The 17,523-nt window shown below is 40.0% G+C and overlaps 1 protein-coding gene across 4 annotated transcripts in view; it reads right to left on the reverse strand.

Moving 5' to 3' along the window:
- The window catches only part of LOC123760767 (opioid-binding protein/cell adhesion molecule homolog), a 230,214-nt gene continuing 212,691 nt past the window's right edge, over positions 1-17,523 (reverse strand). For 3 of the 4 annotated variants that reach the window (XM_069328233.1, XM_069328234.1, XM_069328231.1), the window contains exons 6-7: positions 4,427-4,640; positions 1-3,936 (exon numbers count right to left, since the gene is read on the reverse strand). In XM_069328233.1, the coding sequence (XP_069184334.1) occupies positions 3,749-3,936; positions 4,427-4,640 (402 nt within the window). In that variant the 3' untranslated portion in view covers positions 1-3,748. The remainder of the gene's footprint in view (positions 3,937-4,426; positions 4,641-17,523) is intronic. The other variant, XM_069328232.1, reaches the window with a different exon arrangement.

Below are 17,523 nucleotides of genomic sequence, written 5' to 3' on the forward strand. Positions count from 1 at the left end.
TGCACCGAGAGGTCACTGTAATCCTGATCTCTATTCAGGATACAGTATACTTGCTGCTTGGTTAATAGACTTCATCAACACTTCAGAGAATGATAGAACTAAAGTCTACCAGCCTACTATCTTGATACAAAGATGCCACGCAGACATATTCACACAATAAACAAGAATAACTCTTAGATTTTTCGATGTCCTGCAGAATTTTGGGTTCTCCCTACATTGCGTTATTCCGAACATAGAACTTAAAACAAAACGAATATATGTACTAATTCGTTGGCTTTATAACCTACTAGAAATAAAACCCTGCGTGATGGATTGTATTTGTCTATTTCGGTTGTACAAATGCTTTCTATTTCCAGGTTGCTGTTCTGTTATTAGTTTCAATTTGTCATGGGATTCCACCGGCAACGTGACGCGTGTGACGCGCCGTCTATTCACTGTCTATTATCACGAGTTCATGTCGTCCAATTCCACGTCACTGGGGAGAGTCGGCGGTTTACCAGTACGTCAGAATATAACTACGTCACAAATTTACCGGTATGTCACAATACTACGTGTGTAAAGTATTACCGGTTCGTCAAAATATTACCGGTACGTCAAAATATTACCGGTACGTCACAGTATTACTTGTACGTCACAGTATTACAATAAATACGCATGATGACTTGTTGCTGTTACGAGCATTTTTACATTTACTTTTCATTGTGTGAATATATTTTTTTACCTATTCATCACATACCTATTTCCTTTTAGTTGGTTATTCAACAAATTATGCCTATTTATCATTAATGACTATAGCCATGTCTTGCCAAGCATGTTTGGCCTATTCTCATTTGCCTGCCAATTAATTATGCCAGTTACAGCAAGTTTGACCTATACTTCATGCCTATCCACCACGTCTTGGTTATATCACCTTTTGCCTATTCCCCAGGACTTGACTCTTCTCTGTCTTGCCAATTTGCCAGATATTGACTATTCACTCCTTGCCTATTCCCTAAATTTTGACTATTCATTGTGTTCCCTATTAAGTCGTCACTATTCTCTGTCTTGTCTATTCCCTACATCTCGACTATTCATTGTCTTGCCTGTATTTCCAGGGGATTACTAATAATTATTTTAATTTCTATAGAAAATTCGTTCTATTCCTACCGTTTTTCTCAAATCTTTCTCTAAGTCAAGACACTTCGCTGTCATTTTCACTTTCATGTTTAGGATGTCAATAATCGTTCATAATTGTTTAAGTTCTTTTGATCATTCTCCGTTATTATTCATGGCTCGTTGGCCCCTGAAACTCACGTGTTTTTTGGATGATTATCTTGTACACTTTTCTCATTTTTTTCTCAGTCGCTTTTCTTCATTTATTCAGGACTGTCTTCAGTATTTGGTAACCAAAAAAAAATAATTATGTTCAGCTACAAACGGAGAGCTTTGGACCCACACGCAAATGTTATATTTGACCATGCGTTCTAAAACATACTATAATCCCGCACGTATGCACGCACACACCAGGGAACAACCATTTGGGCTGGACGGTACAGCGACGGTCTCGCTTCATGCAGGTCAACGTTCAATCCCCGACCGTCCAAGTGGTTGGACACTATTCCTTCCCCCCCATCCCATCCCAAATCCTTATCCTGACATCTTCCTAGTGCTATATAGTCGTAATGGCTTGGCGCTTTCCTTTGAAAATTCCCTTCCTTTCCAGGAAACACTATAATCGAATACGCACGAGTACTCGAGGACACACCATAATCAATCAGATCACGCACTCAATGACACATAAAATTTCGTCACGCTCACGCACCCAAGGATACACAACATACATTCACGCACTCACCGCGCACTCAAGAACACTCAAATATCTCACAAGAATGAACTTTTGTAGCTACATCAGTGCACCGCACCACTTGCAGTTCACCATGGCCGGTCAACTCTGGAGAAAGACTCACACGCCAAGACGGAGAGTACAGGAAGAAGACAGGTGTTTCCACACCTCTCACAAGACAGATGTTCCCAACACCTCTCACAAGAGAGGTGTTCTGGGCCTGTGAGGCAGTACGCGAGACTCTTCGGCCCCTCATCCCCCCCCCTCTCCTCTCACTACTCCACTATTTGCCTCACCATCTTCACTGTTGAATACTATTGTTCATATTTTCTGAGTACATACATATCTGGTTATTTTTGTATCAGTGTAGAGAGCAGGTAAAAGTCTCAGGTTAAGTGAGACGTTTTTGTTCTCTGCACCATTGTTTATAAGCAATCACATGCATGTATATGGTTCCTTTATTAAAAAGATGCATTTGTTTACTTATTACAACCAGTCTGTTCACACTCTTTTTTTTCTAGTTATTACTCATGATTTTTGTCATTTTTATCACTGAAGTAAGATTGGATCACTCACCTCGGTCCATTAGTCTGTAGTTCCTTCTACTTGTCACTCTCTTTCCACTCACTCTGAGTTCGTTTTCCTCGACCGTCTTGTCACTTTTTGACGTTTAACAAACGTTTTGTGGTTTACGGCCTAAATCACTCGATATAATATATTAAGGATCGATCTGTTTTTCAAGCTGGATTTCAAGGACCTTGAACCACAAGCTGCACACGTAAGCTTCACATGCTATATTGATCATTCACATTTTCAGTCCGGTATATCAACAAACTGAGAAAGCTGAGAAAGTTTTTGTCACCCTCCGTCACCCTATTTTGGGCGAGGAAAATGTTTTGTAACTGTCGTTTTTTTATGGTTCCTGTTTTATTTTTCCTTCCTGGAAATTTGTTGTCTCAGATACTGTGCTTATTTTTTGGCTTCCGTGGTCCAAGTTTGATAGTGTAGAGCGTTGTATTTTGTCGAGGCGTTCGTCTCTGTGATTCACTGTGGGATGTAGACTACTCGGGTGTGAATGTTCATCTCGAGCGTAATTTGCAGTGTGTGTGTCTCTATGACTTGTAGTCCTAAGAGGCTGGTTGTTTTATTCGGATAAACATTCTGACGTATATGATTTGTGGTAAAATAGTGTGTAATCGTTGCAACGTTAACTCAAGAAATTAATCGTGTCTTCAGTTTTACGTAATTTAGCTTCATGTCGAAATTTTGTTTAGCCTTTGACCACTTTATTATGAAACGTGTAAATTTAATTGTGTAGGTCAAAATTGGTACGAGGATGGCAAATTGTCCAATCAATGACAATTTAGGCTTTAAGGTATACCATCAAAGAAGATCGAGAGTCTTATTATCCCCCATCATTAGCAACAGAGGCTCATGATTACCTCAGCAATAATTATTTAAGGCTTTTAATTACCCAATCATTGGTGATCGAGGCTTTGAATTACTCGTTCAGCTGGGATCGTCGCGTTAAATACTCCCTAAATGTAAAATTATTTTGAGGTGTCAAAGTGTAATTGCCTCTTTGGTGAAGACTGAGGTCTCGTTTTCACAACGATTGAAGTCCAAACTCGAGTCATGACGACAAAATTTTATATCTTGTCAGAAAGCTGCGACATCGAACGAAGGGGTTCAGGTAAACCTGGTTCGGACCATCCACCCGCTATTTCTTAGGGATGAAGGTCAGCTGATAGTTCGTCTCGTAACTTAAGCCACGATTTCTTGCGATGTGGCTCAGTTGACCTTAATTCGGACCTTAGAGGGGGGTGACTTCTAGCGATGGGGTCAGCTGACCTTAGTTCGGCCCTTGAAGGCAGCGGTGGGTGACAGGCGAAGGTGAAGCTCTCAGGATGACAGCCAGGGAAGGGCTCATTGGAAGGCGAGATGTGTGAGGATGACGACGATCTCTAGCAGAGCCACGGAACCACGCAGGAACACACAGTCGCAGGCGTGGAGCTGGGTGAAGACAAGGAGGCCCCCTAGCAGTGCCAAGGAGCCACGGAGGGACACGGCACCATCCACCGCTTGGGTATGGATGGCTGCGATCTTGTTATCTGCTCCATTGGGATAAAAAGAAGGAGAGATCTTAAATTTTAATTTCTCAACTCTGGGAAAATATCGAGACTAAAACAGATATCTTTCTCCTGAACCAAATGTATTATTCCATAATGAGTCAACTAGTATTGTTGAAATACAATATGAATCTGGAACATATAATAACAGACAGATAATAGAGTATATAATCTGGTAAGAAATCTGGTGAGTAGAAGGGTAAGGAGACAAGCGATTCAGGAAGAGGTCCAAGCAGGGATATAGACGGGAAAACCAGAGTCCAAGGTGAAATGTGACAACAAAACTAGTAGAGAAACCGGTGAATATCAGACACAACAAACAACCAGATCAGATGATAATCAAGCAGGTAAACAAGTAACCATAATTAGCAGAGGAAGTTGTAGGGAGAGCAAGCAACAATAGCGAGCAGGTAGAGAGGAATATGGATGTAGCAAGAGCCAGATTGGCGTAGTTACTGAGGAAATGCCCACCTACCTTCTGTAATATACACAGTGATAGAGGCTGACTCGGTATTGGCGGCGGCGCAGGTGTAATTCCCAGAGTCAGACGACCTGGCGTTGCTGACGCTGAGCTGGGATCGAACCCTGGGCCCAGTGTCGATGTGGACGTTTACTCCGCCTCTCTCCCTGTCGTAGTTGATCATGCGCGAGTTGTGGTACCAGAAGATGTACTGTGGGGCCACAGGACTCTGTTGAGGGTGAGAGGTGCTTCTGTTATTGAAGGATAGTAGTCGTGAGCAGAGGTTGGTTATAGAATGGGAAGAGAAGGGTAGTGGTGACAAGGTCTTGACTATAGTTGGGAGCAATAACCTGCTATATGTAACAACTTCATCCCAGGAAACAGTACATAAGGACACAATAGTCATTCTGTATCCCCTCACATGGCTTATTCCTTGTACCTGAAAGTTGGTTCTTAGATACAGACATGAAAGTGTATATTTGAGATTTGTTGCTCTTTATTTTAAAACATTAGTAATTATAGGCGTATCAGAAATAGTTGAAATAAAACATGTTTGTTAAAAGAAACTGCATATTATTTCAAATATGTTCAAAAGTACTCACGATCAAGCGACATTTTTTATCTGCCGTACTATAATCAACGTCTCTCCGCTTATCCTTTCACTCATAGCGATGTTACTGTACCGATTTACTTTTCTACCCAGTGGGCACTATATCAAAGATCAATGCCAATTCAATGTTGAATTAACGCCGAGTCAACATGGAACCAAGGACACTCTTCGATATTGTTTCCACTGGGCTATAACAACGAAACATAATATTTTAGAATCGATTCACATTACCAGACTGCGACCCAAGTTGAACAAATGAGGGTCCTTCACTTCCTTGTTTGCTCGCTAGTTTGTCTTCCGTAAGTAGTTTGCTGGGGGTCTTAAGGTCTTTTATAGTCCTATCCTTTAAATTGTTCTTCTGTTTTCCTTATTTTTTAATTGTTTTGCCTTACAATTCCCGGATTGAATTTCCATAGATAATAATTTCAGCAATTTTTTTATTTGTTTATTCTTTCATTTAAATATATATATATATATATATATATATATATATATATATATATATATATATATATATATATATATATGTATGTATATTAGAGAGAGAGAAAACACATTTTTTTAAGGTTGGAAATAGGACGCTTGTAATTGGATTCTCAATCCCCATCAACCCAAGGGCGAAGCTATATATACACGTGATTACCCAACAAGTTACTGGCCAAACCCAATGATAATTTACATTCTGACCAAAACACGTATAAGAAAAAAAATTAATCTAAGTCATTAAATTTAAACGACTGGAAAAATGCTTTGTACCGACACGAAGAGTTTTACCTCACTGGTGAAGTGGCTTGATAAGTCTATCCGTTGCCGGCTGGTGTTCCCCGCCGACAGGCAAACCCCAGCCGTGGAGTGAAGGGAGAAAGAGAAGGGATAGAAAGGATAGAAGGGATAGACACGTTCATATTTCGTGCTTCCGGGCAACCCCGACTCTGGTGGGAGGAGTGAGTCTTGATGAATGACATGGTAGAGTGTCTGAGAGGGGGAAATTTGGGGAAAAAAATAGGAAAGATATCAGAGGGGACATGTTAGGGAGAGAGGGGGTGGGTGGGTAGCGGAGTTACCTAATGAGATATGAGAGCGGTGAACCGAGCTGTGTAGTGACGTAGGCGGCTGATGATGAGAGTCGCGGGGTGTGCAGCGGAGAAAGGAAGGAAGTGTGGATGATTGAGGGAAAGAGCGGATGATTGAAGTAGATGGCAAGTGGATGATGAGGGGAGTGAGAGAAAAAGAAAGAGAAAGAGAGAGAGAGAGAGAGAGAGAGAGAGAGAGAGAGAGAGAGAGAGAGAGAGAGAGAGAGAGAGAGAGAGAGAGAGAGAGAGAGAGTTGAAACAGCATAGTGAAAAAGAGTGGTGGTGCTGTAAAATAACAGGGTAGGGAAAAGGAGTGGAATGACATGGTAAGAGATGTGTGCAGCCACATAGCGAGAGATGCGTGAAACATGATGAGAGGGATGTGGAATAACAGGGTGAGATAGAGGTATGAAGCAACATTCTGTGAGAGAAAAGTGTGGAAAAACATACTCGGGAAGAGAAAAATGTGGTACAAGATGGAGATAGAGAGAGACGGAGAGATGGTACATGGTGTGATAGAGGTGTAGCCCAACATAATGGGACCAAGGAGCGGAACAAGGAACACAGGAAGAGGAATGATACGAGACAGGCTCAACCCAGGTACCTGCAATACACACACTGGCGGTCCAGCGTTTATTCCTTTAAGAGTTCCCGACGAATCACGGAACCCCCTCCACCCCCCAACCCCATCCCCCCCCCCAAAAAAAAAAAAATATATATTGGCGCGAGCCCACCACACGGAATCACAAATTTTGGCTTCGCTTTTATTAACATTTTTAACAACCGGTCAACTTTTCTCACATGAATCATTGATTACAATCACTGTTAATAACTGGCCCAAAAAGCAAGCTATATTATACATCAACAACAGGAGAAAGGAAACTGCTGAAGGGCTATTGGCCTTTACGAGCCCGCTTTCATTTACATATACAAAATCTGGCTCACCTATATGTCTAACCTACGCTTGAAGCAAACCTCTTCTTATACTGAAGTCGTTTTCGAATCTCCATGGACCTACATGAACGATGGAAGGCTACATTGTTGTATGGAAATACGTCTTTTTTAATTCCCAGATATTTAATGGGCGTTCATGCAGAGCCTTTTTTTTATATATGACATGTGGTATACTCTGTCTCAAATGAATACTCAAATAGTACAATTATATATGTAATTGTGCGTTTTTGTTTCGTGTATACTGGCATGTAATGTATGTACATCAATTTCTGTATGTTCTTTTTTCCACAATACAATGTGCTTAAAATTTTGTAATTTTACTAAATGTCAACTAATTCTTCCAAACCAAACAAGATATTTCATAACGTATCCTAAATCTCTAATTACCTCGTGTCGCACTGCTGAGTGGGAGGTTGCTGGAAGCACCGTCCTTAAATTTACGCCAAATCGATATCGGGATCCTTGAAGGAAATGTAACAACTTGGAGATCCCTTGCGGAGATGGTGGCCTCGAACCGAGGTAAGTGCCGGCATGCAGATGTGGCACGAAGCTCATTAAGTGTCCTTGATTTATTTTCTTTTTTGGAGGGTAGGGAGGTGGGAAGGAGAAGTGGACTTCTTTCGCAAATTAATAATGTGGGACCCCGATCATTTGTGTAAGGGAAAGTTGGTTATGTGGTGACACAGCCGTAACTACTTTCATGTCGTTTAAAGGGACACTTTCCTACATTTGGGGAGCAATATTTTACCTTTTGAAAGGCACTATCTACACTTAAGTGGCACTGTCCTAAGTTCGAGAGGCACTGTATCCATTACTTGAGAGGTAATATCCTGCATTTGAGAGGAATTTATAAACGAGAGTTAGCGTGTCATTGAATAAAGCCTGCCAAACATTTCTACAGTCCTGACAGCCAAAAATCGTCCGAGATTTTTCAGACTAGTTTGCGTGTTCATGACTCGTGATGCTGATGTGTGAAACATGAGTGTGTGCGACGCCCTGGAGCCTTACTACGCTACCAATCATTATCCTCAACATGCAAGAGTTCGATGATCTTTGACTGGAAAGTTACTATATGGCTTTGCTAGATTGTCTTGAATTGCCAAGGAGTCACTCATGTATCCTTGACTTGTATAACTATGTCAGATATTTTCTTCCTTCTTAGGAGTAAGGTAATGTAATTATTACGAGAAAGCACTAGTCTAGCACACACACACACACACACAGACACAGACACACACACACACACACACACACACACACACACACACACACACACACACACACACACACACACACACACACACACACACACATATATATATATATATATATATATATATATATATATATGAGCAAAGAACTTGTCTACCATTGCAGACACAGGTCCCATTTCTTCCTTAGTTAACCGAGCCAATTCAGTTTCAATCTAGACCTTCAGGACTCAATTTAAAGACACGCAAAACAAGACGACAGTAAACTCAATGCCAGGGCACTTAACTGGGCGCGACGGTCCGATGGTCTGGTTGGGTAGTTATGGTCGTAAGGTCCCGCCAGTGTCGGGCGGCACGATCTACATAAAGTCCACGCCAGACACGTACATAGCGAGGTCGTTACGTCCATTACGATGTCGTTAATGAGGGTGGCCACGCAGGCGGTGGGTGTGTGTGTGTGCACGCGTTTACGTGTTAGTGTGCGTGTGCGTGTTGGTATTAGTGTGTGTTCGTGAGTGTATTATTTGTAATTATTATTTGTGCTTGCAGAATCGAGCTGTTAGACCATGAAGAGCCTTACTGCCAGTCGGTTACCTAATGTACTGAATCCCGACATATATTTCTTCTATCTTATGTTCTACATATTTCTCTCTCTCACACACACTTCCCCTGGTTGCAGTCCGTAGCAGCTGCCTAACTCTCAGGTGACTATTTACTGCTAGGCCGAGAAGTGCGTTCTGGCTACTAGGTACGAGATATGTTTATATATATATATATATATATATATATATATATATATATATATATATATATATATATATATATATATATATACATATATATATATTCCGTAAACCTCGTGTTATAATTAATAATAAGTACAGTGCTCTCCTAGCCTTATATATTTTCAAGTATTATAACAAAACTTTTACCGAATCCAGAAAAAAAATTAAAGAATAAAACGTTGCAATTATAACTTCCAAATTTCACTGCACCTCTATGTCAATGCAATTAACATAAATTACATATCAGCTGTTGTGACCAGCAAAAATGATCACTCCTCGCGCCGATTGGAAGTCATACATTAGCGAACTATTCTGTACACTCCTCCCGAAGGTCTGGCAGTCTGCTGATTTGTATATAAAAAGGTTCAATTAATTTCAAAAACACAGGAAAGAAAAGCTACTGATCAGAAAGTACTTTTTCATGCCTCAAATTAAGAAAATTTTGTTGGTTTTGACGATATAGAATCTTCACGTGGTTTTGTTTTTAATATGATGCAAAAGTGTTTGTTTACCGTTATGTTGTAACATATGAACAACTTATTTTTACATTAAATTACAACATGATAAATGGCACAATATTCTTCTGCATTACCTTACAGTATCGTTGGACTGTACGATAAAATGATGGTCTTGCTTCTTGCAGATCGGCGTTCCAATCCCCGACCGACCAATTGATTAGGCACCATTTCTTGGCTTCGTCTTATCCGATATCCTTATCCTCATATTTATTCCAAGATCTATGTAATAGTAATGTCTTGCTGCTTCCTCCCAATAATTACCTTATCTTTCAGTATCAGTTGCTAGTGATCCGGATTGCCATTCCACTTGATAATATTCCACGTGATAACTTAGGTTGTTAGTAGTCAAAGTTGTGATTCCAGTTGGTAATATTTTAAGTTACCATTCCACCTAGTAGAGTTCCAGGTTACCATTCAAGCTGGTGGGGATATAGGTTGCCATTCCATTTGAAATTCTCCCAAGCTGCCAATTCTGTTGGTAATCTTCCAAGCTGCAATTCCGCCTGGTATTTCACGATTCGTCTTGCCTGACTGGGCAATGACTTCCTTTAACTGCATTAGTCTATTGCGAAATTCTTATTGCAGCTTCTTCTTGTCGTTACTAGGTATCACGTGACTGTTTTGAGACGCCAAATATATAGACAACATTTCTAGATATGGGTGTTCAGTGGTCATATATATGTTGAAAAATTCTAGTTCATACCGGTATTGAGAAACTCGTAAATCCCAATATATGTTTTTATTCTATTTCTACCATTTTCTTGGATTTAAGTCACGGGAACGTCTTGCCAGATTAGACACAAGAAACGATGGAAAAATTATTCCGATATTTATTGTAATTGACGCGAAATTATCGTTGGAGACAGAAACCAAGTTATTTTCACCACTGCATTGGTAGTAAAGTTCAGAGAAGGTCTGTTTAACTGTCCAAAGCTGTAGGCCAGACTTTTGGGGCAAGCCTCACCCAACCTTTTAGAGGGAATGGTCGGGTGTACGGAACGGACATAGGTTCGCCGGTGATAGGCCTAAGTTAAATGCTTTTCTAAATATTAGCAGTTACTGAGACCCCTCCAGGTGATTTTCATGTAGTATAGTGTAAAATATTTGACGAGATTCCCCTCGAGTTTTCAGTATTCGTTATAATATTTCCTGAGAGACCCATACAGATGTGTCAGTGCTTCCTAATAAATTTTGTAAGAGAAGGCGGTGAAAGGGGGCAGAAAGGGCTTGCGCCTTTACAACTTGGTTAGTAAAAGCATGAGCCCATCGCTCTAGCGACTGTACAATGAACAACCATAACAAGGAAGGATGCCTGAGGTTTCTAACTAATATCTAACTCCTATTGTGAATAAACAGAAAACATTGTCTCTAGTCTTAATGCGGGAAATCCCAGAAGGTTTTCGAGAGCGCAGTGAGGGATGGGAGGGAAGCCTGTGCCAGCTACTTCCTCCTATACGTCGGGACAAGCTCTATACGCCAGGAAAAACTCTAGGATTAGCAGTGACTTGCCTGCGGGGGAAAGCCTCTCCAAGGTGACTGATGGAAGCGTGTGAGAATTGATGTGACTGCTTCAGGATTGATGAGAATGCTTGAATGAGAATTCATTAGATAGCACCCTGCAGATAGAGCTAGACACGAAAACTTGGTTCATAACACATTGACTAATATATTAGGATCGGAAACGGGTGAAACTCTCCTTTTAGCAGCTAAATGTGGCAGGAAATTTGTGTGTCTGGGTAGGGTCGAGTATCACCTCAATGTCATATGGTGTTTAAACCTCTTCAGCTCACAAAATATTTTGATCATGGCTTTGTTTTGAAATTTTATCTACAGCTGTTTTCTCACTGACTGACACCTCTCCACAATATGAAAGTCACTAACGGGGATATTACCATCATTATGACGATAATGATAACGGTAAAAATAATGATGTTGTGATGATCATGCTTATGCTAGTGAGGTTTATTATGACGATGATTAGACGATCATCAGACTCATTATCATAACTATTTGTAAATAAATCATATTTATAAGTAAATAGTGTATAACTATTAGTAAATAATTTGTTGTAAATTCCGCTTGGTGCTATTAATAATTCATTTACAAATATCTTAACTTGCTGAAATGATTGTATAGTGTTGACCCCAAATGGTTGTTAAAGCTAAATAAGCGTTTTTTTTTTAGATTTTAAATACGTAGGAATCCAGTCATATATATGTTGCATCAAAAGGTCTCTTCTGTACTGTACTGTACTTTACTGTACTGTACTGTACTGCACTGTACTGTACTGCACTGTACTGTACTGTACTGTATTGTACTGTACTGTACTGTACTGCACTGTACTGCACTGTACTGCACTGTACTGTACTGTACTGTACTGTACTGTACTGTACTGCACTGTACTGCACTGTACTGTACTTTACTGTACTGTACTGTACTGCACTGTACTGTACTGTACTGTACTGTACTGTACTGCACTGTACTGTACTGTACTGTACTGTACTGTACTGCACTGTACTGTACTGTACTGTACTGCACTGTACTGTACTGTACTGTACTGTACTGCACTGTACTGTACTGTACTATACTGTACTATACTCTACTGTACTATACTGTACTGTACTATACTGTACTATACTGTACTGTACTGTACTATACTGTACTGTACTGTACTGTACTGTACTGTACTATACTGTACTGTACTGTACTGTACTATACTGTACTGTACTGTACTGTACTATACTGTACTGTACTGTACTGTACTGTACTATACTGCACTGTACTGCACTGTACTGTATTGTACTGTACTGTACTGTACTGCACTGTACTGCACTGTACTGTACTGTACTGTATTGTACTGTACTGTACTGTACTGCACTGTACTGCACTGTACTGTACTTTACTGTACTGTACTGTACTGCACTGTACTGCACTGTACTGTACTGTACTGTACTGTACTGTATTGTACTGTACTGTACTGCACTGTACTGCACTGTACTGTACTGCACTGTACTGCACTGTATTGTACTGTACTGTACTGTACTGTACTGTACTGTACTACACTGTACTGCACTGTACTGTACTGTACTGTACTGTACTGTACTGTACTGCACTGTACTGCACTGTACTGTACTGTACTGTACTGTACTGTACTGCACTGTACTGTACTGTACTGTACTGTACTGCACTGTACTGTACTGTACTGTACTGTACTGTACTGCACTGTACTGTACTGTACTATACTGTACTATACTGTACTGTACTATACTGTACTGTACTATACTGTACTATACTGTACTGTACTGTACTATACTGTACTGTACTGTACTGTACTGTACTGTACTATACTGTACTGTACTGTACTGTACTATACTGTACTGTACTGTACTGTACTATACTGTACTGTACTGTACTGTACTATACTGTACTGTACTGTACTGTACTGTACTATACTGTACTGTACTGTACTGCACTGTACTGCACTGTACTGTACTGTACTGTATTCAGTCACATGGATTGAACTGCTCCCAGAAAGCTTTCTTCTTAAATATTACTAACCATTTATATTAGAATTTTATTTAATTCATAATTATTTTTATTATTATAATTATTACTGTTATATTTTGTAATTATTATAATTATTATTTTATTATTATTAAATTTCGTTATTAATATTATTTTATTTATATTTATCACTATCAATATTCTCACTATCAGCAACAACAACAGCAATGACAGCAACAAATACAATTGCACTGACTTGTGATTTTCATTGTTACAGCAACGTCAAATACTTTCAAAGATTTTGCACTTAAGATGCCGTAAGCCTCTCCAGCGCTGAGAGATTCCCACACAGAAAAATCCTCCAGATCCGTGGATTACATCTCTCCAAAGAGGGTAAAAAAAAAACTTAGAGCGTTCCTGCCTTGCGTTCCAACACGGTTTTGCCCCGTAGGAATATATCTCTTATGAGTATTGCTCTTAAGAATATTACTCTTACGAATATCTCCCTTCCGAGTGATGATCTTAATAATATAGCTCCAAAGAATATCGTTATTCAGAATGTCGATCATCAGAATATTTTTTTTCCTCCTTAGAATATTATTCTTTAGAATATTTCTGTTAAGAATAACGCTCTTCCGAATATGGCACCTCAGAATATCGCTCTTCGGAATATGGCACCTCAGAATATCGCTCTTCGGAATATGGCACCTCAGAATATCGCTCTTCGGAATATGGCATCTCAGAATATCGCTCTTCGGAATATGGCACCTCAGAATATCGCTCTTCGGAATATGGCACCTCAGAATATCGCTCTTCGGAATATGGCACCTCAGAATATCGCTCTTCGGAATATGGCACCTCAGAATATCGCTCTTCGGAATATGGCATCTCAGAATATCGCTCTTCGGAATATGGCACCTCAGAATATCGCTCTTCGGAATATGGCACCTCAGAATATCGCTCTTCGGAATATGGCATCTCAGAATATCGCTCTTCGGAATATGGCATCTCAGAATATCGCTCTTCGGAATATGGCACCTCAGAATATCGCTCTTCGGAATATGGTACCTCAGAATATCGCTCTTCGGAATATGGCATCTCAGAATATCGCTCTTTCGAATATGGCACCACAGAATATCGCTCTTCGGAATATGGCACCTCAGAATATCGCTCTTCCGAATATGGCACCTCAGAATATCGCTCTTCGGAATATGGCACCTCAGAATATCGCTCTTCCGAATATGGAACCTCAGAATATCGCTCTTCTGACTGTCCTACCTCAGAATATCGCATATGAGAATATGGCCTTCAGACTTAAATATTCTAAAAACCAGTCAGCCGGATCTGAATTTAATGAACACGTCATCTTTATTGCCAATTCTTTCCCTTGCGTATTGCATACCATGAATAATGGAACTTAATTTTGAGCTTAATTAAAATGACATTTCTGGTGGAAATATAGTTCAAATGAAATTTCAATTGAACTAAAACTTTTGGTTACCTAAAACTACAAGTCATTTGAAATTAGTTGTGACCTTAATCTAGTGGCCACCTTTAACGTGTAGCGACTTTAAACTTGCGGTGACCTTAAACTAATGGTCACCTAAAACTAATGGTCACCGAAAATTACTCGTCACCTAAAATTTCGAGTCAGCTAAAACGGCCATTTGACTCAAAGTTCAACGCTACTCGAACTACGACTCTCCCTCAACGCCAACTAAACTACACTGTACACTAAAACTATTTCTCAGAGAAAGTTTAAACGATAAACAGATTAATTAGCTCCTGGAAACGCAATCCTCAGATGAAAAAAGGGGATTTTGAGTTTCGGGAAAATATATTTTTTTCATTTGGGTATCATAGAATTGGAATCTAAGCTTCTCTTTCCTCAATTCATCTCGTAAACCAAACAGCTCATATTTATATCAAATCTACAAGTTTCTATGTCTCTTGGTTTCCCTTCCACCTAGCAAGCTTCTTAAGATATATTTGAGAGACTTATTGTAAAATACTGCCTCTATTATGATAGTCTTAGAAGACTGTTTCATAGTCTTAGACCAGATACACGAGTATAAAATGAGAGCTGGGATATGAGGTTAGGCTAGGAGCTGGGATTGAAGGACAGACTAAGAGCTGGCCGGCTGGGATATTATGATAGATGAAGAGCTCGGATCTGTTGATACATAAGGAGTTGGGGAAATAGGGTAGACTAAGAGCTTAGATATTAGGATAGACTCAGAGCTGGGATATTAAGAATAAAAGCTGGAATGTGAAGATAGATTAACAATGAATCCTAAGCATTTGAAGAACAAAACACGGGAGAATGACAATGGAAAAGGAAAACCGAGCACAAAACATTTCACAAGGCTTACGAATTAGCAAATCCTGAAGTTCTAGATTTCGCACGAGGTACGAACGGGACAGATCTACAGAAGGGGGACAGACCTACACAACGGAACAGACCAACACAAAAAAATATATAAAACCTAACTTCATGAAGTTATATTTGGCAAAAGATCATATTTAAATTGTGACTTACTGTCTGCATATTTAAATTAGTTCACAATTCATAGCGATAACTTATGGTTAAATACGAGAGAGACAGTGACTTTTATATTCATCCCAGCTCCTGTCCTGCCATGTGTAGCGAGTGGCTGCTATACACACTCAGATCCTGTGTATAACTGTGTACATTGAGTTATGTATTTACCCAGCTACTGTGCAGTGGTGTGTGTTCCTACAGCGAGTGATCACGACGGTACAGACCTTTGCTCAGTATTTAATGCATTCATAGATATGCTTCGCATCACATGTCTTTTTCTCAGCTTAACTCCCATGACTTTATACCTGGTGTTAAGTAGTCAGTTTGGTTACAGAAAACGCTGTATTTAGGCTTCGGTGGGTCATTAATACAGTCATATTCGAGGCGTTGTTTACGAGGACCAAACAATGAAAGGTCCTTGAAAATCTAAAAGAGTGGACGATTCGTGCCCTCTCGAATTGTGCATCACATTTGACGTCTAAATCCCCATCGACCCAAAATGTGATGTACTATAAACGAGTCGCGAAATCATATCTCATTTTCTATTCGTGAGATCTCGGTTAGGTTAGGTTCGGGCCATTTAATATATTATTTATGTGACAGGTCGAGAGGACTGGCTGAAGGAATACCTCAAATAGCTCTCAACCAAGGGCAAGGCCTTGTACACAATGTTGGTTTACCTTCAAGGTGTAACTCATGTAGCTCCTCTTCGCCCCATAGCCCAAGCTTATGCCTTCAGCGCAAGGAACTTTAGAGGTTTTTGGTTCATTAATTTTCAATAGAAGCGTCCTAAGTGCATCGCGAATGGGATCGTGTTTATCGAAGCAGCAGCCTCTCCCACGCAGCTTCAACGCACAAATTGGTTCGTGTGTTGGTTTAAAGCATGACAGTTTAGTCGTTTGGAACATATATTGATTCGTACGGTGATCAGCGATAGGGTACGGTCAAATCGCAAACAAGCGAGTCGTTCGTAACTCATCTTTTAATTGTTAAAACTGTGTATATCTTTAGTTTAGATAAAGTTAGGAATGGTTAGGGTAAATAAAGCAAAGTTAGGACAGCAAGGCTTTGAAATGTATAGGAAGCCAGTCTCATTGACGAAGTAACATTCCCTCTGCACCTTCTAAATGTACCGAAAAGCACTAGTTAATAACACTATATACTCTCTTCAAAAGTATAAGACTCACTCTCTACGTCTAAGATAGAGAGAGAGAGCTAGTTGCTCTCATAGGCTGAACCAGAAAGGTTAGATAAAGTAATATATTCGGAGAAAGTACATTGTCGGTATGGTCAGTATATCACCTAGAAGAAGAAAGGGGAAAATGAGCTAGGATATGTGGAAGGGGTAAATGAAGGGGCAGAACTCAATCAAATACACTATCGGGAATCGAACGCCGACGCTGCAAGAAACGAGGTTGCTGTTCAACCTGCTATTCAAGGTGGATGAGAGATGAACGGATCGTTTGATGAATTTGCTTCCTAGTAGCATTCAATTGGTCTTCTATGATAAATCTTGAACATTGTTATTCATTAGAAAGTACCTTAGTTGAATCAGAGACACACGGCCTTATTCTGTAACGCTTCCAATCTCTCGTGTTGCAATTCCTTGCTCGTTTAATCTCCCTTTCTCTGTCGTGTTGCAGCTCGGGGCTTGTTAGAGATGCCTCCGTTCATGCCGTTGATATGTGACGTTCAGCATTTCATGTTCTAAGTACGTAACTTAGAGTTGCGGTCAGGAGCGCATGCGGACACTGGCCTCGAGATGCTTACAGATGCCATTCACAGATTTCTGAAAAAGTGTCCTGAGTCACTCTGTGTGACTCAAAAGTGTAACTCTGGTATCCGGCACGAATGACTCCTTGGACCTACATTGGCGGAGGAAATATTGTTTCATAAACATTCTCCTGAACTGTAA

This window comes from Procambarus clarkii, chromosome 21, assembly GCF_040958095.1.
Source record: "Procambarus clarkii isolate CNS0578487 chromosome 21, FALCON_Pclarkii_2.0, whole genome shotgun sequence".
In the NCBI taxonomy this organism is placed as follows: domain Eukaryota; kingdom Metazoa; phylum Arthropoda; class Malacostraca; order Decapoda; family Cambaridae; genus Procambarus; species Procambarus clarkii.